Source organism: Balaenoptera ricei, chromosome 6 (genome assembly GCF_028023285.1).
Source record: "Balaenoptera ricei isolate mBalRic1 chromosome 6, mBalRic1.hap2, whole genome shotgun sequence".
Classification (NCBI taxonomy): Eukaryota; Metazoa; Chordata; class Mammalia; order Artiodactyla; family Balaenopteridae; genus Balaenoptera; species Balaenoptera ricei.
In genome coordinates this window covers 826,332-853,414 of record NC_082644.1, presented here as the reverse complement: position 1 = coordinate 853,414, position 27,083 = coordinate 826,332, and the positions used below count along the sequence as shown (strand labels likewise).

The 27,083-nt window shown below is 42.9% G+C and overlaps 1 protein-coding gene across 1 annotated transcript in view; it reads left to right on the top strand.

The window, feature by feature from the left end:
- The window catches only part of SPOCK3 (SPARC (osteonectin), cwcv and kazal like domains proteoglycan 3), a 433,446-nt gene that overhangs the window by 261,628 nt on the left and 144,735 nt on the right, over positions 1–27,083 (top strand). Inside the window, exon 6 of the mRNA XM_059926189.1 lies at positions 16,651–16,765. Within this exon, the coding sequence (XP_059782172.1) occupies positions 16,651–16,765 (115 nt within the window). The remainder of the gene's footprint in view (positions 1–16,650; positions 16,766–27,083) is intronic.

Here is a 27,083-nt window from a genome sequence, read left to right as displayed (position 1 = left end):
AGACTGACAACATTTACCGGCAACTCAGAAAATGCCAAATTCAGTGATTATTCCAAAGCTCTTTCCTTATTAGGTGGAAATGAAGCAGTGGGCAGTGTTATGAGTCCCTTATCATCTTCTGCTTCTTTTTGTTCTCAAGTCCCCGATGGTCCTAGACTGTGCAGCGACCACAGTGCCTTTGGACAGAGGCGTAGCGAGGACCTGGGTGCCTTGCCCCAGGGCACGGAGGTTCGGCCACGCTGCTGTGACAGCTGGACACTGAGTTCTGAGGGCCTTCCCAGAGCTCGGGCCAGTGCCTCCCAGGGCGGATGCCAGGGCTCGGCTATGGGGACCAGCCCTGTGCCTGCCTCTCGTCTGACATCTGCTGTAACCTGTGCATTGATCTTGCAGGGCGGTGACCCATGACCTTTTCACTACATTGAACTTCATAATCTCCTATAGATTCGTGTGTCTACACTGATCAAGCATTTATTTAGCTCTTTTTGGGGGCAGCTACTGTAAACGCTTTGGGTATATTAACTCATGGTTGTCCCTTTTATAGATGCACTGATGCACAGAAGTGAAGTAATTTGCCCAGTGTCTCCGTGAAGTCCAGTGTCCATTGTCTAAATCGAAACCATTTTTGCTTTTGCTTTTTTTTTTTTTTTTGGCTGTGTTGTGTCTTCGTTGCTGTGTGTGGGCTTTCTCTAGTTGCGGAGAGCGGGGGCTACTCTTCGTTGTGGTGTGTGGGCTTCTCATTGCGGTGGCTTCTCTCATTGTGGAGCATGGGCTCTAGGCACACAGACTTCAGTAGTTGTGGTGCGCGGGCTCAGTAGCTGTGGCTCATGGGCTCCAGAGTGCAGGCTCAGTAGTTGTGGCACATGGGCTTAGTTGCTCCGTGGCATGTGGGATCTTCCCAGACCAGGGCTCGAACCCATGTCCCCTGCATTGGCAGGCAGATTCTTAACCATTGCTTCGCCAGGGAAGTCCCCACTTTTTTTTTTTTAATAGGTATTTGGAGCAGAAAGACTTTTTAAAAAATTAAGTGCCCTTCATCTTTTTCTAGTTACTACACATAATAAATGTGATGACTATTTTTATTTGAATCACTAAGTAAAGATGGCAGTATATGCCCTTTAAGTTTATAGTTGCTTGTTTCTCACTGGTTTGAAGGTGGTTTCAGAGCCATTTTTCAGAATTGTATTTTTAGAGATTTTTGCATGATACAGAAGCCTAAATCATCAGTTTTCTATGGTTATAACTTCTTATAGAAGACAATCTTCTGTGTCTTCTTAGGAGACTGACAGTTTTAACTCTTAGGTTTGTGTGTACGTGGTGATTGGTCTTTGTGTTTGGTAAGAGGCAGGGGGTGAATATCACTTCATCAGTGTGGCCAGTTGTTGGAACATCCATTTGTTGTTCTTGCCCCATCAGATTGCCTAGGTTTCTTTGTCAAAAATGAAGTGGTCCTGAAAGTGTGAGTCTGTTTCTGTGTCTGTTTTGTCTCAGGGAATTATTCATCTGCCCCTAGGATGTGCCGCACGACCTGTTTGCCTTATCTTTATGTTAAGTTTTTTTTTTTTTAATATCTTTATTGGAGTATAATTGCTTTACAATGGTGTTAGTTTCTGCTTTATAACAAAGTGAATCAGTTACACATATACATATATCCCCATATCTCTTCCCTCTTGTGTCTCCTTCCCTCCCACCCTCCCTGTCCCACCCCTCTAGGTGGTCACAAAGCACCGAGCTGATCTCCCTGTGCTATGCGGCTGCTTCCCACTAGCTATCCATTTTACGTTTGGTAGTGCATATATGTCCATGCCACTCTCTCACTTTGTCACAGCTTACCCTTCCCCCTCCCCATATCCTCAAGTCCATTCTCTAGTAGGTCTGTGTCTTTATTCCCGTCTTGCCCCTAGGTTCTTCATGACTTTTTTTTTTTTTTCTTAGATTCCATATATATGTGTTACCATACGGTATTTGTTTTTCTCTTTCTGACTTACTTCACTCTGTATGACAGACTCTAGGTCCATCCACCTCACTACAAATATCTCAGTTTCATTTCTTTTTATGGCTGAGTAATATTCCATTGTATATATGTGCCACATCTTTTTTATCCATTCATCCAGTGATGGACACTTAGGTTGCTTCCATGTCCTGGCTATTGTAAATAGCGCTGCAATGAACATTGTGGTACATGATTCTTTTTGAATTATGGTTTTCTCAGGGTATATGCCCAGTAGTGGGATTGCTGGGTCGTATGGTAGTTCTATTTTTGGTTTTCTAAGGAACCTCCATACTGTTCTCCATAGTGGCTGTATCAATTTACATTCCCACCAACAGTGCAAGAGGGTTCCCTTTTCTCCACACCCTCTCCAGCATTTTTTGTTTCTAGATTTTTTGATGATGGCCATTCTGACTGGTGTGAGATGATATCTCATTGTACTTTTGATTTGCATTTCTCTAATGATTAATATGTTGAGCATTCTTTCATGTGTTTGTTGGCAATCTGTATATCTTCTTTGGAGAAATGTCTATTTAGGTCTTCTGCCCATTTTTGGATTGGGTTGTTTGTTTTTTTTGTTATTGAGCTGCATGAGCTGCTTGTAAATCTTGGAGATTAATGCTTTGTCAGTTGCTTCATTTGCAAATATTTTCTCCCATTCTGAGGGTTGTCTTTTGGTCTTGAATTCAAGGGCTGCAAGTCTGACTTGATTCCACCTTTTCAGTGCTGCTTTGGCACTTGCCCTTTGCATTTCCATATGAACTTTAGAATCGGTCTGTCAGTTTCTACAAAAAACCAGCTTGAATAATCATTAAGATTTTATCAAATCTGTAGATAAATTTGAGGAGATGGATAACAATCTTCAAATCCACACACTAGGTATATCTCTTCATTTTGTTAAAGTTAATAAAAGTTTTGTAGTTTTTGGTATAGGGACCTGTAATATTTTTTGTTAAATGTATTGCTAACTTATTTTTATTAATGCTACTGTAAATTTAGTTGTGATGTTTATTTGCTAGTATATTGTCATGTAACTAATCTTTCTATACTGACCCTGTTTATTGGCACCTTGTTAAATTCACTTATTTCTAGCAGTGTTTTGTTGTGGCTGTCTCAGGATTTTCTACAAATATAATCATCCTCTTTGAATAGACACAGATTTATTTCTTCCTTTCCTTCTTTTTATGCATTTTTTCTTTTTCTTGCCTTACTGTTCTGGTTAAGCCTTTCAGTACAATGTTCAATGTACCTCTTTGCCTTAATCCAAATTTAGGAGAAAGTTTTCAGTATTTTACCATTAGGTATGAAGTTACATACAGGTTTTGTATATGCTAATCAGGTTCTCTGCAGCCCTCATAGAATAGAACATGCAGGGTCAGTGTCTATATTTTGTGTTACTATCTATTAAAAATGGGAGAACAATGCATATGTTCACTGGTGGAGTCTCTGTGCTTTCTTAGATAATATAATTTTTGCCTTTTCAATGAAAGGAACTTGTATTTTATAAATATTCCACAGGGTTTGCATTTCTAAGGAGACCATTCTCTAAAAATCTTTACATATGTAGAGCAGGCTTGAATATACATATTCTCTAAGGGAAGTGTAATAACCGTAGTCGGTGGCATGTAGTAGCTGTCGCTGTGAAAGTCATATAGGCAGGAATTGCTAAAATAATTGAGCAACGATGTCAAGTAATGGTCTAAGTATTTTGTGTGCTAAGCTAGTATTTAAAACAACCCTAGAAGACAGATTCTGTAGTGGTCCACAATCGTTAGATAAGGGAAAGGAGACGCAGAGCGGCCATGAAGCTGGAAAGTAACGACACCAGGATCGAGGTCAGCTTAAAGCACACGGTGGCCACTGTGCTGTTCTGGGCGTGGACAGGCCAGCGAGCTCCTGACTGATGCACTTATCAGGCCTGGGTTTTACCCTAGTGATGTCCTCTGTAACCTCAACTATTCGTCACTTTATCAAGAAGAAAGAATCATGATAGGCAATAGGAGAGATTTAGAGAAGCCATGTATATTCCAGCTCTTTAAAAAACTCAGGTTATAGCAAGATAAAGAGGCATCCACGTGTGAAGGTGACTGAGGCATTCTTACCCTGATGGTAGAAGGCGTTCCCGCTGAGATATCCCACGAGTTTCTAGCAAGTTCAGGACCAGCGTGCTGGCAGCACCTTTGGAAAAGCTGTGTCTGCATCTCTTTTGTCTAAATCACAACTCGTGCCAGCAGAGAAAAGATTCTCAGAAAGCTGATACTTAGTGCCTGCCTAGTGTGTGTTGATCGCTGCTCTGAGTTACTATATTAATGCATTTATTCATTAATGTAATGTGATAATTTACATATGAATTATTCCTCAGACAACAGTAGGAGACACAAAAAACACTCACTAATATTTTAAAGATAAGGAATCTGAAGCACAAAGATATTAAATATATTCATAAGGTCACAGGGCTGGTAAACAGCAAGGCTAGTAATGTGGCTACAAATAAAAGTACGAAAGATATGAAATAATAGTATGTAATAAATCAGTGTAATGTAGTATGGTATGTATTTATGCATATTAATCATTTATTAATAGCAATGTGGATAACGTTATTATAGGAATGTGGTGTTAATACAGTGAGAAATTATTTTTCTAGGCAAAGAAAAGTCAAGTATGTCCTGTATAGTATCTACTTATATGTGTGTAGATTTATAATCATGTAAATTATGGAATAAACACAGTAGTGTGTGGCTGTCATACCCTTCCAGTGAATGCATGGGCAAATTATAGATTTCCTGCCATCTCTCTGTGATCGCTGTGTGTTTCAATGTCTGTTATCTCGCACCACCTCAATGCTCTCCACCAAGGAAATTGGTCCAGTTCTGTGAACAGACAACAGGTTAAGGATGCTATGGCTTCTGAAACAAGCCAATTAAACAAAAGCCAGCTGAAGCTAGGAGTTAATTAAACTCTAATTTAGAAACTGGGGGGCAAAAAAGAAATAATATCATTATTGGGTAATAATACCATTATTGTGGTACAATATTTATACCTTTGAACCTGTTCTCTCACAGACCTGGGGTTTTGGATTTCACCACCTCAGAGCAGAGGTCGGGGAAGCCCCAGGATGATAAATAAAATTTAAGGGATTCTGTGTACTCAGTACCCCTGACACTTGAAAATCCCAACAGAAGTTCTCTCTGTAGAAAAGTACCAGGAATCCAGACTCCTAAGGATTCTCCAGATGGTATTCTGCCAACTCTTTGCTCACATACCAATAAATCTTATAAGTAGAAGAAACACACTAATATAAATAAACCAACAAACTAAATGACAAAAGCCAACAGGTAAGGAGGGAACAATGTAAGAACAAAACCAGACAGGTTACAACACTTAAATATCAAAATTATCAGATAAATAATTAGGTAAAACAGAACATACAACCACTATATGAAACGTTTTTAATGCGTAAAATGTTTACAGACTTAAAGTGGTATTGAAAGATACAGGAAGACCAGCATAATTTCCAAAAATATTAGATTTGCAAAATAACCAAATATGACCTATTCAATTAAAAATATGATTAAAAATTAAACAGATGGATTAGACATTAGATGAAGAGAATTAATGAACTACTATATATGCATATGCATGTGATAATATATATAAAACAGAAAATATATGTAACAAAAATAATAAGTATATAAACATAATGTCTATGTGTATATATTTGTGTATTTGTATATTTCAGAAAAATGACTATTTCAGAAAATATTTCAGAAAAATTATCCAAAAAGGGTAGTAGGGGATAGAGACCAGAATGAGAAGGGATAAGTAAATTGAATCTGAGATACAGAAAGAGAAGCCAGAAATAATAAGGTGGAGAAAATGTTAAAAGAGATATTGAAATTTTTTCCAGAAATGTTGAAAGGCATGAATCTACAAATACAAGAAGTACAATGTGCCAGGTGAGAAAAGTAAGAAGAAATGATTGATTATCAAAATAAAATCCAGCCAGATTAAAAAGCCTTATTACCTGCCAAAAATATTATACCATTACACCAACAAAGATGATCTCAACAAGATTAATGGAATTCAGAAAACAGTGGAAAAGCACACTTACGACATTGAAAGCTAAAGATAATTAAAAGCAGATACTTCAGGAGAAAGTCTCTTCCAAGACTGCTACACAAACATCCTCGTACAGAACAAACTGTCTGTGCCTCTGACGGGAAGACATGCAGAACTATGCGTGACCTAGCAGAACTGCCTCTTATCATATCCACCCTCATTCCCTATCTTCTTGGCCAGAGACTTCTCCTGTAAGTACCTCGCTCCATCAACCACTGCATCCATACAATCAACAGTGCAGGGGCCAATCCTGGTCAGTTTGTCTCAGGCAGCATTTAACGCAGGCTGACACCCAGGGCGATCCACGCAGAAGGGGAGACCAGCCTGTTTGCAGTGTTGACCCCTCCCGTCTCCAGGGCCCCGGGCCCCACCTCCCCACAAACCCCGTAAACCTCCAAGGTCTGCCTTAGAAATTCAAGTGGCTTTTGCCTCAAGTGTCCGTCTTCGTCTCTCCACTTGGCCTGAGGATTTAACCCGGGGACAGCAGGATGCATTAGTGACTGCGTAGACCTCACTTGGCTGAGGAGGCTTTTAGGACAATGATGTCATCCCGTGGTCAGTCATGAAGCTGATGTGAATCCCTTCCAGGAGCAACATGGTGTCATTGATCACCTCACCTAAGATCAGTGACAGTTTTTATATCAGCTTTTCTAATTGGATCCCTCCTGTTAGGGAGAGAACTTCCTGCAAGATGCTCGTAGGGATGAGTCAGGTGTGTCACCTGGAACTGAATGCCCGAGGGTCCCTTCCCTGTGGAGAGAGCTCCTCAGGTATCTGAAGGCTACACCATCTGCTAGGGGCATTTTCTAAAGCAGGTGACGGTGTCAGACCACCCAGCGGGAGCACATCACCATTTTTTTAGGACAGAGGTGAGTTCATGCCTGGTGTCCATCACCAGTAATGTGCAGGGTGTCCTGGAAAGAAAGTGTTGTTAAAACTGCCATGACCTGCAGGCAGGACCTACGTTGTTCACGGAACATAGGGTGACAGGGCATCCCATGTGCCCTCCAGCCTGGCTGGGAGAGCTTAGGTGTCCCAACTGAGTTGGAATAATTGACTCTGCTCCTTGTTTTTGGAGTGAAAGCTGGAAAGCAGCCTGTTCCCTGTGCCTTTGTTTTTCCAAAAGACAATCCTGGTGGCATCCATCCACCTCCGAGGATGGCTAAGAATGGGGTCTGAGAAAGGCATCTGGACATGTCGGCAGGTGTTTACACAGGAGTTTCAGGAGCCGGTCCATGCCTTCCTGTTCCTGCAGGCTGTGTGGTAAGTTAGGAAGGATGGAGAAGGGGGGTCCAGGGAGGGCAACTCCAGCAGTCAGGTATCTTAAATAAGGCGTCTGCAGCACTGGGAGGGCACACAGGGCACCTGCCTTGACGGGGAGAGACAGGCATGGTTCGGGAAGACGATTCCTCTCCCTCCGCCACTTCCCAGGGCCTGAGGCGTCCCCTCCCCGGGCGTTGGGGTTGTGGCTCTCCCCGCGTTACCGTAAAATTACCCTGCCAGTGACAGCAACTCAGAGGTCCCATTTCTTCCTGTCAGCCTCTCAACCTCACCCATAAACATTTCATCCATAAGCGTCCAGCCCAGGAGGGAAGAGGGCATTTTTGTGAAAGTTAGAGAGACCCGTTACATCCCCGCCTGTGACCTGCATGGACAAATGTCCAGGGCCACCTCCATCCAACAAGGGAATCCAGGGGCTGGAACCAGAATTGAGTTTAATGCCCAAGGTCCCCCTGTGGACAGGCCATCACGCAGAGGTCCAGCGTCGGACCAGCCTGCAACGTCAATTAGGAAAGACAGTAAAGATCCTGAATGTTTAAATAAGGCCATACAGTCTCTCTCGTGCTTCCGTTACCCAGGAGCCAGCTGAGCGGTTACGTCCCCTTTCTGGAAGCAGTGGAACTGTGACCACACTGCCTTAGTCAGTGAGACAGGTCCAGCCAGAAACCCTTTTGAGCGGGACTTTGAAGAGACCAGCCATTGCCTACCAAGATCGGTTGCTTGTGGACGGTGAGGGGCAGGGGCTGCCCATGCAACACTGTGCCTGTCCGCCTGTGAATGAGTAGGTTTTGTGCCAAAAGTTGCCCTGAGGGCAAACGACAAATAGTCCAGTACGTCAAACTCGTAACGCAGCTATGTCTCAGCACTAAGTCCACAGTCAGCTGATGCAACTGCAGTAGCGACGGTGTCACCTGAAAGCGGGTCAGGAGAGACGAGGCCCCACAGGGGTTCATCGGGGGTGCAGCGGGGCGTGGACTCAGCTTGCTGGACGGCTTCCGGTCAGCCTGTCAGCTGAGCTGATGAAGGGACCACGCAGAGCGTCGTCCTTCTCCCCGCAAGGCCCTAAGGGAGCAGTGCGGGGCCGGGGCTGCTTTGGGGGTGGCGACCTAGGGGGTAACGGCGTTCCTTCCGCGTGGGGGGCGCTGACCGTGCGAATCCACCCACGTGGTTTAAGCAGCCGTATTTAGTGAACAGGCCCCTGCAATTTGTCCGGAGTGGATCAGCCGTCCCCGCCGTGCAGAGCGAGGCGTGACTCTCCGCACGGGGCCTCCTGTGGACGCCGAAGACGCCGGGCAGTGCAGGGGTCCGGCGGCGCTGGCGGCAGACGGCGAGGAAGGCGGGGCACGAGAGGCCTCAGCGGCGGCGCCCGGGCGCTCCCCCCGAGGGCACGCCGCTCCGGCTCAGGCAGCGCGGGCCGCGGGCGCCGGCCGGGCCGCAAGGGGCCCCCGAAAGGGCAGCGGGCTTGCCTGCCCTGCCCGGGCCCTCGGCTCAACCCAGCGCCGCCTCCGCAGCGGGCCCGGCACGGCCGTCGCGGCCACACTTGCACGGCCCCTGCCGGGCCCGAGTGGGTGCGTGTGCGAGGCCCTCCGCCTCGTCCGGGACCTGGACAGCCGGCGTCGCGCGCAGCAGAACGGCCTTCCGCGTCCCGCCCGGCTCTCGGGAGCCGTGAGCAGAGCCCGCCTGGCCGGCTTCGCCCGGTGCCGCGCCTTGCGCCCAGGCCCGGGGGTCGGGAGCCGGGGGACGGTGGGTGAGCCTGTCGCCGGCTTTGGTTGTGGCTGGCCTGAGGGCGTCTGCCCCGGGTATCTCCTCCTCTTCTGACCTGGGCTCGGGGCCCGGCGTCCTCTCTCCTCCAGAAACGGTCTTCACTGCCGCAAAAACTGGAGAACTGTGAGGGCCTGGGATTCTCACCCTGTTTCACGCGCGCTGCAGAAGACACGGGCCTCCTGGGTCACTTGTTACTCACGACACCAGCAGCTCGGTCTTCGTGCTGGCGTCCGTTCTCCTTTCCCCGCGAGTCCCAAGGGCCGCGCAGAGTGACCCGGTTGGATGCTGCACACGCACGGGGTTTGTGTCACAGCAGAGGAAACCCCACGTGTGACCGTGGGCTGCAGACAGGCCTGCGCACCCTCCGCCCCCTGGGGCGAGTTACCTCTGTTTTTACTGAGAAGCAAACAAAGCTGCCTTCTCTGCAGAGGACACATCATCTCTCTCCGGCAAGGACACTCGATGTTCAGACAAATTTAAGAGATTACACAAAGCAAAAGGCCTCTGCTCCCACGATGTGTAGAAACATAGGAGGTCCCTGGGGACTCGACTCCCAATACTGCAGAATAGTCGGACAAACCAGATCTTCAGATAAAAGCCGCAGAAGATGAAAAGGATTCCCGCATGATGATTCATATGTTAATTCACCTGGAAAATCGAAGAATTCCAGTCTTATGTGTGTAAAGTTAGTCTCCAGATACATAAAGCAGTTTCTACAGGGAGAAACTGTCGCATCTCTCTGACACATGCTGAGATCTCAGCGCTCCTCTCTTAGAAACTGGTGGAGCTACAGGAAGAAAAGTTAGGTCCCTCCCTGGGCCTCGCGCTCCGTGGGACCCACTGCTCGAGGTGGAGGAGGCGGGTTGAGCCGGTACCTCGGCCCCGGAGGGGTCCCTGCCTGGGCCTGAGAGCTTGGGCGTCCAGTGCGGCCGCTCCGGGACCTTCCGTGCGGAGGAGAGGACCGTGAGCGGAGCTGTGGAATAATTACGAAAGTAGGTCGAGCATGTGAGTGGATCCACGTTTCTCCTTGTTGAATGAAGTGCTGACAGACGCGGAAAATAGGCCTGAAGGGATCCTGGGCGTTGGCTCGGAATCGGAGGGATGAGTGTGAACTCATTTGAGTAGTTTTGTGCACAAGGATGCATGTGAATTGGTCGCAGATGTATGTCTGTGTGAGTGTGTGTTCCAGCAGGATGCTGGTTTATTCTTAATATTGGATGCGCTGTCCGTCTCAGAAAGGCCGTCTGGTTTGCTGCCACTCTGCTTCACCTGACTGGCGTTTGTCCTTTTTACATTCACCTTCCCTGTAGTAACTCGTCCTTCATGCTGTGTTTTGACCACCCCGATAGCAGACCCTCAGTCCTTCCTGGGAAGCTGAGGATCTTCTCTCCCATCACGGTCTTGGTTGCAGGTGCCCTCTTGAGGTCAGTGGACAGAGGGCACCCTTGCTCTGGAGGCGCTAGCTCCTCAGTTACCCCCTCCCCTTTACTCAAGGGGACACTTGACACAGCGGGAAAACCAAGTCTTGTGTCCTGGTATCTTTGTGTCAAAGCTGATGGCACCCCTCTTCCCCTCTTCCTCTTTCCGTGCATCCCAAAGGGCATCTTTGCTAGCAGTGTATCAAACTGTATAGGGCAGCTGACCCTTCGGTGCATGTCTTAGCTTTTAAGGGTAGTACATACTTTTTAACAGGCACTTGGTGTTTCTTAAGCATGATAAACAAGGAATTTCCTCATGCTTTCTATTTATTAAAAAACAGTTAAAATGAAGAGTTCAGTTTGTAAGTCCCACAGACATTAAAACGTGTGCACAAACTATCACACATCAGCGTTTCCGTGTCTGTATAATTGTTGGCGTCTTCTGCAACTTTGAGGTCTTCAGGGGTTTCTCTCTTGTTACCTAAATTTAACCTTCTGTCCTGATTCTTTCATCTCCTTGTATGTTTTTTAAAATGCACCTCTTGTTTCTTACTCCTATTCTTTTTTTAAAAATTCACTGTCATTTATATCTGTAAAAATAATGTCTCCTCAAATGTCATCCTCATTTTTAGGAGTGCTTGGTGTGACAACCTTCTGTGTTCATCCATTTCTTAAGTATTTTTAACCACTCCTGCACCTCTGGAAAATTCTGAGTTGTTATCTTACAAAGTTCATGTTATATATATGAAGGTAAATAAAGGAAATACAAATCAATAGTCATTTAAAATAATTTTATTAATTTCATGTATGTATTGTGTCAATCATCAAACAATACGTTTTTATAGGTCTTATTTTAATTGAAACTATTACTCATACTTGAAAGAAACTTTGATCTGGAGTAATTTAAGTAAGAATTTTGGTTTAATGATAAAATTCAGTGAAACATGTTAGCATGAAATGATGGTAAAATAAACATACTATCCCTTTGACCCTTAAAATCTTTAAAATTTATTACCAGATTTTGAAGTCTAGAATAACTGTTTACAACAATGGCCTAACAAAGAGGAAAATCCATACATGAGCTCTGCCTTATGCACAGAAATCACGGACTAGGAGACCCTGATTAGATGGTCTTGCAGCTCCACTAAATAATTCAATGTATGAAAAGCAGGTTTTCTTTATGCATACACTAGCAGCCTTGCCTGAGGTGAGGGACATTACGCATCCTGACATTGTAGGATTACCCTGGATTAAATTGAGTTGAAGGCAGTGTAGGAACCCCAGGGACACCTGGGAACAAAGACTCAGCAAAGGAAAACCAGCCCCAAACCAGTTCTGAGTCCACACTCCACGCCCGCTGTTTTCTCTTTGGCATGTTCTGGTGCTGCCCTGCGGGATGCGGTAAGCTCTGTGTGCCAAACAAGGCAGGTTTCTGCGGTGAGGTGTTTAATTTTGGAAGAAAGAGCATCTGTAATACTAATTCCTGTTGGCAGAATTGGAGACATACTGGTCCAGAGACTATACTAGATGTAAGAGAATGTGTGTGGCGAGGTGAGGGTTACGGATGCTCTCCTTGCCTCATTTTCTCCTGGCAGTTCTCCTTGTCAGGTGACTGAGTCACCAGCCGGAGCAGCAGTATTCTACTATTCATGTCGACAGCACAGGACAAGGATTGTACATGTATGAACTCGGGTTGAAGCATCCTTCCTGCCCTCCTGTGACCTCACCTCGGTCAGCCCACATCCCGCTGGTCCTTTCCGAAGCCCAGTCTCTAGATGCTGACTGGAGGCCTGGTGGAGGGCAAGCCAAGTGTCTGGAAGAAGGGGACTGACGTGGCTGTCGGAGAGCCCGGGGGACTGCTCGGGTGCAGGACCCTCATGTCTGTGCCCACACCTGCCGTGAGCCCCCAGGGGACCTGCCACCCCCCAGGTCCAGTTACGACCGTGGGAGGGCGACAGGTCACCTGAGTCCCCGTGAGAGGGTGTGTGATGGAACATTCTGTAGTGGAAAGAGAAGTAAGGTGCCTGAATCAGCAGGGTGTTGCTCCTTAACGAAATGTAGGGTGGGTGTTCCAAAAAGAGAAGTTAGGGTGTGCGCGCGATGGTAAATCCCAGCTGAGGGAAGGGGTCGGGGTTGTACCCCCTCCTGGGCTGCCTTGGGCTGGGCTGGGCCACGCAGAGCAGGGACCAGGAAACGCAGGTGGAGGCTGTGCTCGGGAAGGGGGCGCCGTGTTGACGTGAGGAAAGCCACCTGTGAAAGCGCAGGGCGTGTCTGAGATCCTGGGCCTCTAAGGTATTAAAGGGAGATGATGTGGTGTGTTAGCCCATCCAACCCAGGAAAAACGGAGGCTAAAAAGTGATGCATAGCATTCCGTGTTCCTCAGTTTATTTTCACTTGAAGAAATGTGTTTATCACTACAATACCACATAGAACATTGTTGCTGTTTTACCTACCGCTAATTACATACTTGTTCTACATTAGAAACACTATAAAAGAGTGCTTGAATCCCATCTGAGCCATGTATTGATATTTCTGATCAGATGCAGAAACTAAGGTTGACTTGTAAAATTTATTTTTAAAAGTATGCCTGTCTTACTCAATGATCAAAAGAGTAATGCATCGAATCCCAGAGCTTCACACTCAGGGATGCCTCATGAACGATGCTGTTGCTAAACTGTATGTTGCTGTCTTAGCTGCTTTGTATTTTCTGGGTTTTCTGGGAAATTAAAGTACTTGTAGGGCTTCCCTGGTGGCGCAGTGGTTAAGAATCCACCTGCCAATGCAGGGGACACGGGTTCAAGCCCCGGTCTGGGAAGATCCCACATGCTGCAGAGCAACTAAGCCCATGTGCCACAACTACTGAGCCTGCGCTCTAGAGCCCGCATGCCATAACTACTGAGCCCATGTGCCGCAACTACTGAAGCCCGCGCACCACAACTACTGAAGCCCATGCGCCTGGAGCCCATGCTCTGCAACAAGAGAAGCCACCGCAATGAGAAGCCTGTGCACCACAACCAAGAGTAGCCCCTGGTCGCCGCAACTAGAGAAAAGCCCACGCACAGCAACAAAGACCCAACACAGCCAAACGTAAATAAATAAAATAAATACATTTACTAAAAAAAAATTAAAGAAATAAAGTACTTGTAGCTGGTAGTTTGTTTATACCATTGTTTTTATTTTGTATGTGTTACTTTAGTGAACGCTCAAGAAAAAACACCCTAAGGAAGTGTGGATGAGGCCTTGAGAGTTTAGTTAATCCATCTGGTGTCTTCTGGGAGACGAGCACCCCTAACCGGGCTCCTCAGCCTCAGCTCTACTGACGTGCGAGGCCGGGTAGCGCTTTAACCTGGAGGGGCTTACCAGCGTGCTGCGAGGTGTTCAGTAGCGCTTCTGGCCTCTAACTAGTAATGCAGCAGTGTCCCCCCGCCCCCCGCCCCATGGTCACGACCAAAACTGTCCCCAGATGTCCCCAGGGAGCAGAGTTAGCCCCTGGCCGAGAACCTCTGGTCTAAGCCATGTCCCTGACCGTGGGGGTTACATCATCTTGCAAACCTTACCAGTGGCCAATCCCAGGGTCTCCTGGCCAGAGTCCTTTTCTGCGGGTGGAAAGATCACATCTTCTTCTTTGATCCTGTTTTTAAACAGATAACTTATTTTCCCTGACAGTTGTCAGTTTTGACATTAGAAAAACCATCCTGCAGGCTGACTGCTCAGGATCACTGGTAACTCAAGTGTTCTCAAGACTAAAGGTCTTAGGTAATCAGGAATGCATTAATCTTGTCTTTCTCTACAGTATTTGCATTTTGGGGTAATTACAGACTAATGAGCATGCCCTTTATGTGATATTTTAGTTCACTTACACTGTTATAAATATTTCAGCTTTGTGATAATTAAGTAAATTGAGTATTATTAATTAGAAATGCAATCAGTGGGTGTAGCTAAAAAATATTTTTAAATAGTACTTTTAATATCTTTATATTCTTTGAATAAAATTCTTCATGAAGATTTTTTTTTCAAAATCCATAAGTTAAAAAAATTAATGGTTTTCTGATGTCAGGAAGCTAGATTCATATAACTATACACATAGGGTGTATTTGCTAGACATCTGATTCTGTTTCTCTTTACAGACATGCATACAGAAAAGAAGTGTTCCATGGAATCATTCATTCTGAAAGAGAAATTGTTTCATTTACGAAATAATTCTTTATAAAGAATTCTTTACAAAGCTACAACTTCATCATATCATGCAAGTTTTAAAGACAGCTGTGAAGTTTTAAAATTGTAACATATCCAAGAAAATTAGCTAAGAGGTCAAACATTTTTGATGAAAATTAAATCAACTTTTTATAAAGATTGTGCTATTTTTGTTGTTTATTCAGGTATTTTTCAGACATTCATTTTTTATTAAAAAAAATCACTGCTAAAATAAACTACATTTAAAATGTAAATGAGTATGGCATAACATCTTTGAAAGGACCTAACATTTTCAAATTTCAAAATTCCACATTAGCTGTAATTAATATTGACTTTTGGCTTTGTCTCTTCATACGCCACTTACAGTTGCTCTTGAACTTTTCTTAAATTGTGTCATTATCTTATGACCAATCCAGGTTTCAGAAATATTAAAAGTAGTTACAGTAAAGAATATTAAATTTGAAGTCTCAAGGTTTCATATAAATTGTCTTTTATTAAAACACTCATAATCTCTTTATTTATTTCTGCATTTGATTACTATTGGACATTTTAAATTACATTTAAAATTTGTTGCGATTTTATATGACAAGGTCATTTTTCTTGGATTCTTGAAAGATTGAATAATGAAAAATAATGATACATTTGAAAGAGTTTATTCCTCCAAAAAGGCCCACTAAGCCACTACAAATATATTCCAAGTGTAATAATTTTTTATCTTTTGTAACAGGCCTAGTTAAGAATTTTGCCTTTCCATTAGAGAGTTATTTGGCAAGGAAAAAAATGTTACATATATGTGAATAATCTGATTAGTCATTGGGTATATTCCGTGCTTCCTGATATCAGCTGAAGCTGAATTAAATTAGTCACTGGTACATTTGTCGATTGGAGCCAGAAAGTCTGCCCTAGTTAATTTTAAAATCATTTGCACTGAGTAAATTATGGACACAGCCAGGAAAGAAATCACATTACTTCAGAATTAGCAAGATCTATATTTTTTTGAGGCGGAAGATAATTATTGCCTCTTAAATGATGGAGTAGGTTTGCAGTTTTTTAAATCATGTCAAACATACAGTTATAAAATATTATCTTAAGAATGATTTAAACTACTCAGGCTTAAAATTCTATAAAGAGCAATGTTTATAAAGAAAATTAAAAGAAAAGTAAACTAAAAAAATGTCTTCATGTGCCATAACAATGTCGATCGTTTGCCTTTAATTTCATTCAGGTTTTATTCACATTTGCTGAGAGCCTGATTCATGGTAGCTACTACCATTTGATTCTTAAAATTCTGTGGATTAGATTTTTTACTGAAGTGTAGTTGATTTACAATGTTGTGTTAGTTTCAGGTGTACACCAAAGTGTATCAGTTATACATATATACATGTGTATTCTTTTTCAGATTCTGTTCCCACATAGGTTATTACACAATATTGAGTAGAGTTCCCTGTGCTGTATAGGTCCTTGTTGATTATCTATTTTATATAAAGTAGTGTGTATATGTTAATCCCAAATTCCTAATTTATCCCTCCCCCACCTTTCCCCTTTGATAACCACAAGTTTGTTTTTTAAGTCTGTGGCTCTATTTCTGTTTTGTAAATAAGTTCATTTGTATCACTCTTTTAGATTCCACTAGAATTAGATATTATCTTCCCCATTATTCATATGAGGACTTGAGGCTGAGAACGTTTCAGAAGCTGGCCCAGACACCGCACTGGGAATGGCATCACAGGATGCGGATTCAGGTGTAACGCGCTCTGCTCTGTTCCATTCACCTCTCTGTCTTATAGCAGGTGTCATAGAACTGCAGGTGCCCTGTTCTCATGTTCTTGACTTCCTGTTGATATAACTAAATGTACTTCAATTACTATTTTTTCTCTTTTTATACAGTGCAAACTAGAATACCAGGCATGCATCTTAGGAAAACAGATCTCAGTCAAGTGTGAAGGACGTTGCCCGTGTCCTTCAGATACGACCATGGGCTCAAGCAGGAATATGAAGAGAGGTAGGTGATGAAAATTTATTTATACTTTTACGTTTGTTCCCTCTATTAAAATATCTTGCAGTGAATGTTAAGTCATTGAATACACAATTAAATTTACTTCTATACATATACCGAACTTTTATAATTATACTGTAAGTGAATTTTTTTTTTCCTTTAGCCTCAATTATTATAGCAAGTAATGTCTTTCTGTAGATTTCTGTTATTTCAATAGTAACAGCTGGATGCTTATTTCTACATATAAGAAAACTACAGCAATGCCTCCTGTGAATTATTCTGCCTAAAATGTGTGTTTTACATCTATTTTTTCATTTGGAGCCAACAACTGATCAGTAGTAACATAGTAAGTGATAAATTAGTTTGGTCAAAATGAAACTGGTAAATCAATTAATACTAACCTTTTTAAATAAAGGTGTCTACCCCATGTAGAGCGTGTGTATGTGTATGTACATGTGTGCCTGTGTGTGTATAAAATTTCCTGCTGAAGAATTTTAGAAGTTAAACTTTCTTTCGATTAGAGTTCTTAAATCTTTATTTTTATTGGTTTGCTGTGTAATAAAGTAATGAAGTACATTTAACCCGACACAGGTTACAGTACATAAATTGACTTTTATAGGTTATATATTGTGGTTTACACAGCATTTTTATATTTGAGATATTGTTTATGCCTTTCAAAAAAATCTCCATGGCCGCTGGTTTCAGTTCTTCACAGCCATAGATGAAGGAGGAAATGCTGGGACCAGGTGATTCTTTAAGACAAAGACTGTTTCATAAGCATCATCATCAACATTTATCATATTTTTATAGCCGTCTGAATCTTGTAATTTAACAACTACTCTCGTGGGTCCTTAATGCAGAGAATTTGTTTTTGCCTTTTTCCTGACAAATATGAATAATGGATATGCAGATAGGAAAACGACTTAGTGGATGTGAAGTGGATTTAGTATAAGTCGTTATTGTCTTAAACATTCTATACCTGATATTCCATGTTGCACTCCCATTATCAATATGTTATTAGAGATAAAACTTTTGAAGTTCAGTCATGCCATGTATATTGGTCTTTACTTGTTAAGTAACATTTAAGATAATAATTTTATTTTTTGTGTGTGTGTTTGGCTCCTTTAGCATCTTTTTTTTTTTAAACATGTTTAATGGAGTATAATTGCTTTACAATGTTGTGTTAGTTTCTGCTTTGTAACAAAGTGAATCAGCTATACGTATACATATATCCCCATATCCCCTCCCTCTTGCGTCTCCCTCCCACCCTCCCTATCCCACCCCTCTAGGTGGTCACAAAGCACCGAGCTGATCTCCCTGTGCTATGCGGCTGCTTCCCACTAGCTAGCTATTTTACATTTGGTAGTGTGTATATGTCCATGCCACTCTCTCACTTTGTCCCAGCTTACCCTTCCCCCTCCCCGTGACCTCAAGTCCATTCTCTACATCTGTGTCTTTCTTCCTGTCCTGCCCCTAGGTTCTTCATAACCATTTTTTTTTCTTAGATTCCATATATATGTGTTAGCATACGGTATTTGTTTTTCTCTTTCTGACTGACTTCACTCTGTATGACCGACTCTAGGTCCATCCACCTGACTACAAATAACTCAATTTCATTTATTTTTATGGCTGAGGAATATTCCATTGTATATATGTGCCACATCTGCTTTATCCATTCATCTGTCGATGGACACTTAGGTTGCTTCCATGTCCTGGCTATTGTAAATAGTGCTGCAATAAGCATTGTGGTGCATGACTCTTTTTGAATTATGGTTTTCTCAGGGTATATGCCCAGTAGTGGGATCGCTGGGTGGTATGGTAGTTCTATTTTCAGTGTTTCAAGAAACCTCCATACTGTTCTCCATAGTGACTGTATCAATTTACATTCCCACCAGCAGTGCAAGAGGGTTCCCTTTTCTCCACACCCTCTCCAGCATTTATTGTTTGTAGATTTTTTGCTGATGGCCATTCTGACCGGTGTCAGGTGATACCTCATTGTAGTTTTGATTTGCCTTTCTCTAATAATTAGTGATGTTGAGCATCCTTTCATGTGTTTGTTGGCAACCTGTATATCTTCTTTGGAGAAATGTCTATTTAGGCCTTCTGCCCATTTTTGGATTGGGTTGTTTGTTTTTTTGATATTGAGCTGCATGAGCTGCTTATAAATTTTGGAGATTAATCCTTTGTCAGTTGCTTCATTTGCAAATATTTTCTCCCATTCTGAGGGTTGTCTTTTCGTCTTGTTTATGATTGCCTTTGCTGTGCAAAAGCTTTTAAGTTTCACTAGGTCCCATTTGTTTATTTTTGTTTTTATTTCCATTTCTCTAGGAGGTGGGTCAAAAAGGATCTTGCTGTGATTGATGTCATAGAGTGTTCTGCCTATGTTTTCCTCTAAGAGTTTTATAGTATCTGGCCTTACATTTAGGTCTTTAATCCATTTTGACTTTATTTTTGTGTATGGTGTTAGGGAGTGTTCTAATTTCATTCTTTTTACATGTAGCTGTCCAGTTTTCCCAGCACCACTTATTGAAGAGGCTGTCTTTTCTCCATTGTATATGCTTTCATCCTTTATCAAACATAAGATGACCATATGTGCATGGGTTTATCTCTGGGCTTTCGATCCTGTTCCATTGATTTACATTTCTGTTTTTGTGCCAGTACAATACTGTCTTGATTACTGTAGCTTTGTAGTATAGTCTGAAGTCAGGGAGCCTGATTCCTCCAGCTCCATTTTTCTTTCTCAAGATTGCTGTGGCTATTCGGGGTCTTTTGTGTTTCCACACAAACTGCAATTTTTTGTTCTAGTTCTGTGAAAAAAGCCATTGTAGTTTAATAGGGATTGCATTGAATCTGTAGATTGCTTTGGGTAGTATAGTCATTTTCACAGTGTTGATTCTTTCCAACCCAAGAACATGGTATATCTCTCCATCCTCTTTATCCTCTTTAATTTCCTCTTTAATTTCTTTCATCAGTGTCTTTTAGTGTATCCTCTTTAATTTCTTTCATCAGTGTCTTATAGTGTTCTGCATACAGGTCTTTTGTCTCCTTAGGTAGGTTTATTCCTAGATATTTTATTCTTTTTGTTTCAATGGTAAATGTGGGTGTTTCCTTACTTTCTCTTTCAGATTTTTCGTCATTAGTGTATAGGAATGCAAGAGATTTCTGTGCATTAATTTTGTATCCTGCAACTTTACCAAATTCATTGATTAGCTCTGGTAGTTTTCTGGTAGCGTCTCTAGGATTCTCTATGTATCATGTCATCTGCAAACAGTGACAGCTTTACTTCTTCTTTTCCGATTTGGATTCCTTTTATTTCTTTTTATTCTCTGATTTCTGTGGCTAAAACTTCCAAAACTGTGTTGAATAATAGTGGTGACAGTGGGCAACCTTGTCTTGTTCCTGAGCTTAGTGGAAATGGTTTCAGCTTTTCGCCATTGAGAACGATGTTGGCTGTGGGTTTGTCATATATGGCCTTTATTATGTTGAGGTACGTTCCCTCTATGCCTACTTTCTTGAGGATTTTTATCATAAATGGGTACTGAATTTTGTCAAAAGCTTTTTCTGCATCTATTGAGATGATCATATGGTTTTTCTCCTTCCATTTGTTAAAATGGCTTATCACATTGATTGATTTGCGTATATTGAAGAATCCTTGCAATCCTGTGATAAACCCCACTTGATCATGGTGTATGATCCTTTTAATGTGCTGTTGGATTCTGTTTGCTAGTATTTTCTTGAGGAATTTTGCATCTATGTTCATCAGTGATATTGGCCTGATATTGGCCTTTCTTTCTTTGTGACATCTTTGTCTGGTTTTGGTATCAGGGTGATGGTGGCCTCATAGAATGGGATTGGGAATGTTCCTTCCTCTGCTATATTATGGAAGAGTTTGAGAAGAAGAGGTGTTAGCTCTTCTCTAAATGTTTGATAGAATTCACCTGTGAAGCCATCTGTTCCTGTGCTTTTGTTTGTTGGAAGATTTTTAATCACAGTCTCAATTTCATTGCTGGTGATTGGTCTGTTTATATTTTCTATTTCTTCCTGGTTTAGTCTTGGAAGGTTGTGCTTTTTTAAGAATTTGTCCATTTCTTCCAGGTTGTCCATTTTATTGGCATATAGTCACTTGTAGTAGTCTCTCATGATCCTTTGTATTTCTGCAGTGTCAGTTGTTACTTCTCCTTTTTCATTTCTAATTCTATTGATTTGGGTCTTCTCCCTTTTTTTGTTGATGAGTCTCGCTAAAGGTTTATCAATTTTGTTTATGTTCTCAAAGAACCAGCTTTTAGTTTTATTGATCTTTCCTATTGTTTCCTTCATTTCTTTTTCATTTATTGCTGATCTGATCCTTATGATTTCTCTGCTTCTGCTAACTTTGGGGTTTTTTTGTTCTTCTTTCTCTAATTGCTTTAGGTGTAAGGTTAGGTTGTTTATTTGACATTTTTCTTGTTTCTTGAGGTAGGATTGTATTGCTATACACTTCCCTCTTAGATCTGCTTTTGCTGCATCCCATAGGTTTTGGGTTATTGTGTTTTCATTGTCATTTGTTTCTAGGTATTTTTTGATTTCCTCTTTGATGTCTTCAGTGATCTCTTGGTTATTAAGTAGTGTATTGTTTACCCTCCATGTATTTGTATTTTTTACAGATTTTTTTCCTGTAATTTTTAGCTAATCTCATAGTGTTGTGGTCAGAAAAGATCCTTGATACGATTGCAATTTTCTTAAATTTACCAAGGCTTGATTTGTGACCCAAGATATCTATTCCTGGAGAATGTTCCATGAGCACTTGGGAAGAAAGTGTATTCTGTTGTGATTGGATGGAATGTCCGATAAATATCAATTAATTCCATCTTGTTTAATGTATCATTTAAAGCTTGTGTTTCCTTATTTATTTTCATTTTGGATGATCTGTCCATTGGTGAAAGTGGGGTGTTAAAGTCCCCTACTATGATTATGTTACTGTCGATTTCCCCTTTTATGGCTGTTAGCATTTGCCTTATGTATTGAGGTGCTCCTATGTTGGTGCATAAATATTTACAGTTGTTATATCTTCCCCCTGGGTTGATCCCTTGATCATTATGTAGTGTCCTTCTTTGTCTCTTGTAATAGTCTTTATTTTAAAGACTATTCTGTCTGATATGAGAATTGCTACTCCAGCTTTCTTTTGATTTCCATTTGCATGGAATATCTTCTTCTGTCCCCTCACTTTCAGTCTGTATGTGTCCCTAGGTCTGAAGTGTGTCTCTTGTAGACAGCATATATACGGGTCTTGTTTTTGTATCCATTCAGCCAGTCTATGTCTTTGGTTGGAGCATTTCATCCATTTACATTTAAAGTAATTATCCATATGTATGTTCCTATTCCCATTTTCTTAATTGTTTTCAGTTTGTTATTGTAGGTCTTTTCCTTCTCTTGTGTTTCCTGCCTAGAGAAGTTCCTTTAGCATTTGTTGTAAAGCTGGTTTGGTGGTGCTGAATTCTCTTAGCTTTTGCAGTCTGAAAAGGTTTTAATTTCTCTGTCGAATCTGAATGATATCCTTTGTAGGTAGAGTAATCTTGGTTGTAGGTTTTTCCCTTTCATCACTTTAAATATGTCCTGCCACTCCCTTCTGGCTTGCAGAGTTTCGCCTGAAAGATCAGCTGTTAACCTTATGGGGATTCCCTTGTATGTTCTTTGTTGCTTTTCCCTTGCTCCTTTTACTATTTTTTCTTTGTATTTAATTTTTGATAGTTTGATTAATATGTATCTTGGAGTGTTTCTCCTTGGATTTATGCTGTATGGGACTCTGTGTGCTTCCTGGACTTGATTGACTATTTCCTTTCCCATATTAGGGAAGTTTTGAACTATAATCTCTTCAAATATTTTCTCAGTCCCTTTCTTTTTCTCTTCTTCTTTGGGACTCCCATAATTCGAATGTTGGTGCACTTAATGTTGTCCCAGAAGTCTCTGATACTGATCTCAATTCTTTTCATTCTTTTTTCTTTATTCTGCTCAGCAGTAGTTATTTCCACTATTTTATATTCCAGGTCACTTATCCGTTCTTCTGCCTCAGTTGTTCCGCTATTGATTCCTTCTAGAGAATTTTTAATTTCATTTATTGTGTTGTCCATCATTGTTTGTTTGCCCTATAGTTCTTCTAGGTCCTTGTTAAACGTTTCTTGTATTTTCTCCATTCTATTTCCAAGATTTTGGATCATCTTTACTATCATTACTCTGAATTCTTTTTCAGGTAGACTGCCTATTTCCTCTTCATTTGTTTGGTCTGGTGGGATTTTACCTTGCTCCTTCATTTGATGTGTGTCTCTCTGTCTTCTCATTTTGCTTAACTTACTGTGTTTGGGGTCTCCTTTTAGCAGGCTGCAAGTTCGTAGTTCCCGTTGTTTTTGGTGTCTGTCCCCAGTGGGTGAGGTTGGTTCAGTGGGTTGTGTAGGCATCCTGGTGGAGGGGACTGGTGCCTGTGTTCTGGTGGATGAGGCTGGATCTTGTCTTTCTGGTGGGCAGGACTGCATCCATTGGTGTGTTTTGGGGTGTCTGTGACCTTATTATGATTTCAGGCAGCCTCTCTGCTAATGGGTGGGGTTGTGTTCCTGTCTTGCTAGTTGTTTGACCTAGGGTGTCCAGCACTGTAGCTTGCTGCTTATTAAGTGGAGCTGGGTCTTAGCATTGAAATGGCGATCTCTGGGAGAGCTCTCACCATTTGATATTACATGGAGCTGGGAGGTCTCTGGTGGACCAATGTCCCGATATTGGCTCTCCCACTTCAGAAGCTCAGGCCTGACACCTGGCCGGAGCACCTAGACCCTGTCAGCCACACGGCTCAGAAGAAAAGGGAGAAAAAAAGAAAGAAAAAATAAATAAATAAAATAAAGTTATTAAAATAAAAAATAATTATTAAAAATTAAAAAGTAATAAAAAAAAATAAAGAAAGAAGCGAGCAACCAAACCAAAAAACAAATTCACCATTGATAACAAGTGCTAAAAACTATACTAAAAAAAACTCCAAAACCAGACAGAGAGAACCCTAGGACAAATGGTAAAAGCAAAGCTATACAGGCAAAACCACACATAGTCCACCGCCTCAATTTTGGGATGATTCTTTGTCTATTCAGGTATTCCAGAGATGCAGTCTACAGCAAGTTGATTGTAGAGCTTTAATCCGCTGCTCCTGAGGCTGCTGGGAGAGCTTTCCCTTTCTCTTCTTTGTTCGCACGCCTCCTGGGGTTCAGCTTTAGATTTGGACCCATCTCTACGTGTAGGTCGCCTGAGGGCATCAGTTCTTCACTCAGACACGACGGGGTTAAAGGAGCAGCTGCCTCGGGGGCTCTGGCTCACTCAGGCGGGGGGAGGGAGCGGTACGGAGGAGGCGGGGCGAGCCCGCGGCGTCAGAGGCCGGCGTGACGTTGCAGCAGCCCGAGGCGCACCGTGTGTTCTCCTGGGGAGGTTGTCCCTGGATCACGGGACCCTGGCGGTGGCGGGCTGCACAGGCTCCCGGGAGGGGCGGTGTGGAGAGTGGCCTGTGCTCGCACACAGGCTTCTTGGTGGCGGCAGCAGCAGCCTTAGCGTCTCAGGCCCGTCTCTGGGGTCCGCGCTGATGGCCGCGGCTCGCGCCCGTCTCTGGGGTTCGTTTAGGCGGCGCTCTGAATCCCCTCTCCTCGCGCACCCGGAAACAATGGTCTCTTGCATCTTAGGCAGGTCCTGAGTTTCCTGGACTCCCTCCCGGCTAGCTGTGGCGCACTAGCCCCTTCAGGCTGTGTTCACGCCGCCAACCCCAGTCCTCTCCCTGCAATCCGACCGAAGCCCGAGCCTCAGCTCCCAGCCCCGCCCGCCCCGGCGGGGGAGCAGACAAGCCTCTCGGGCTGGTGAGTGCTGGTCGGCACCCATCCTCTGTGCGGGAGTCTCTCCGCTTTACCCTCTGCACCCCTGTGGCTGCGCTCTCCTCCGTGGCTCCGAAGCTCCCCCCACTGCCACCCGCCGTCTCCACCTGCGAAGGGGCTCCTAGTGTGTGGACACCTTTCCTCCTTCACGGCTCCCTCCCACTGGTGCAGGTCCCGTCCCTATTCTTTTGTCTTTGTTTTTTCTTTTCTCTTTTGCCCTCGCCAAGTACATGGGGAGTTTCTTGCCTTTTGGGAGGTCTGAGGTCTTCCGCCAGCGTTCAGTGGGTGTTCTGTAGGAGTTGTTCCACATGTAGATGTATTTCTGATGTATTTGTGGGGAAGAAGGTGATCTCCACATCTTACTCTTCCGCCATCTTGCAGGTCTTCCAGTAATTTTAATTTTAAAAGCTGTGTTATGTTTCACTTTTAGTAAAGCCAGCAATCTATTTTATTAATCAAAAGTCAATTAAGTGATTTGCAAGTTAGTGGTAAGCTGGTGTTCGAGCATTAGACGCCGTGCAGAGAGGCACCCGCAGGTGTAGGAAAGGCTCTTAGCCGCCTTGCAGGCTCCCGTTCTTCGAGCCTCACCCGCTTGCCTCCCCCCAGTCTCGAGTCCCCGCCTCCGAGCTTCATTCCTCTGGATACCCACCCCTACCCCGTCTCCCAGTCCAGGGGCCCTAGTGGAGCTCAGATAAGGATGGTCAGCATGACCTTGAACACACTGATCAGCCCCTGTGTAATTAAGAGCGAATTGTGTGTGTTTCCTATGGACTGACGTGCTTAGGTGGCTGTGCCGGCCCCAGCCCTGCCCCCGTTTACATCTTGGAATACACCTTCCTCTGAAAGTCACTTCGGGTATGAAGTGCCTCCTACCTTGGTGTTGAACACCTACATCTCCTTCTCTTCATCGGAAGCTTTTAAGGACAGCATTTGAGGAGAGTCATCCTAAGTGCATGTGGACCTCTCACACAGCTTTTCTTCTCCAGGGAACCCTCAGTAAGATGTTCTGCCTTTAAAATTGCTTTTGTATGAGAAGAGATGTTTGACATGGGGTTGCTGTATCGTAACCTCCCACTCACTGCAGAATGAACTAAAAGTGCATTAGATGTGGAAGGTAACACCTGTGAGAAGAAGAACGCTTGTTAACAGGGTTGTGTTGCATGTTCAAATTCTCTGCATGGTGTTTATTATTGATATGTTAAGAAGGAAGCTTCCTAGAACCATATCAGCAGAGGATACAGAGCGTTTGTGGTCAGTGTATGTAGAAACAGAGGCAAGAAGAACTTAAACTAGTCCTGCTCTGATGGATTGTCAGGGAAAAGCGAGTCCGGGATGTTAGCAGCTGCTGTGGAAGAGTAGTAAGGAAACTGATGTCATTTCTACACAGCACCAAAGGCCAAGAGACGTGGGGAATGTAAGACCGGTTCAGTACCATTCCCCATCTTTCATCTGCCGTTTACATTGGAAGCAGGCCTTCAGCAGACTGTGCAGCCCAAGGAATTCTATTCAGTGTCATCTCTGTTCGGGAAAAAGTGAGGAAGAAACTACCAACAATAAAACATTGCTTAAATCTTTCTAATTTCCTACATTTGAGGTCAGATTGACACAGTTATGTTTTCACTCTGTTAAGAGCAGAATGAGTTCTTTAAATCTACTTGAAATATATTAAAACTAATAAAATATATTTGGGCTCCTACACTGTCAGTGGGAATGTAAACTGGTGCAGCCCCTATGGAGAATGGTGTGGAGGTTCCTGAAAATCCTGAAAAAACTAGAAATAGAGCTCCCATATGACCCAGCAGTCCCACTCTGGGGCATATACCCGAAGGAAATCAAATGAGTATGTCAGAGAGATATCTGCCCCGCCATGATCATTGCAGCGCTCCTCACACTACCCAAGATATGGAAACAACCTAAGTGTTCGTTGACAGATGAATGGATAAAGGCATTGTGGTATATACATATAATGGAATATTACTCAGCCTTTAAAAAGAAAAAAGAAATCCTGCCATTTGCAACAACGTGGATGATGAACTTGGAGGACACTATGTGAAGGGAAAGAAGACAGACCAAGGAACAAAAACACTGCAGATCTCTCGTGTGTGTGGAATAAGAAAATGTGAAATGCATAGAAGCAGAGAGTAGAACAGTGGTTACCATGATGGGCAGGTGGGGACATGGGGAGGTGCCTGTGGGTGGGAGCAAAGCTGAGGTTACGTAGGTAAGTCTAGAGGTCTGACATACAGCATGGAGACTGTAGTTAATAAGACTATGGAATACTGGAAACTTGCTAAGGGAACAGATTTCAGGTGTTCTCACCCCACACAAAAAAGAACTGTGTGAGGAGATGATATGAAAAGTAGCGTGACTGTAGCAATCATTTCACTATATCTATAGCTATATATAGACATATGTATTGTATATATAAAATCATGTTGTACACCTTAAATATA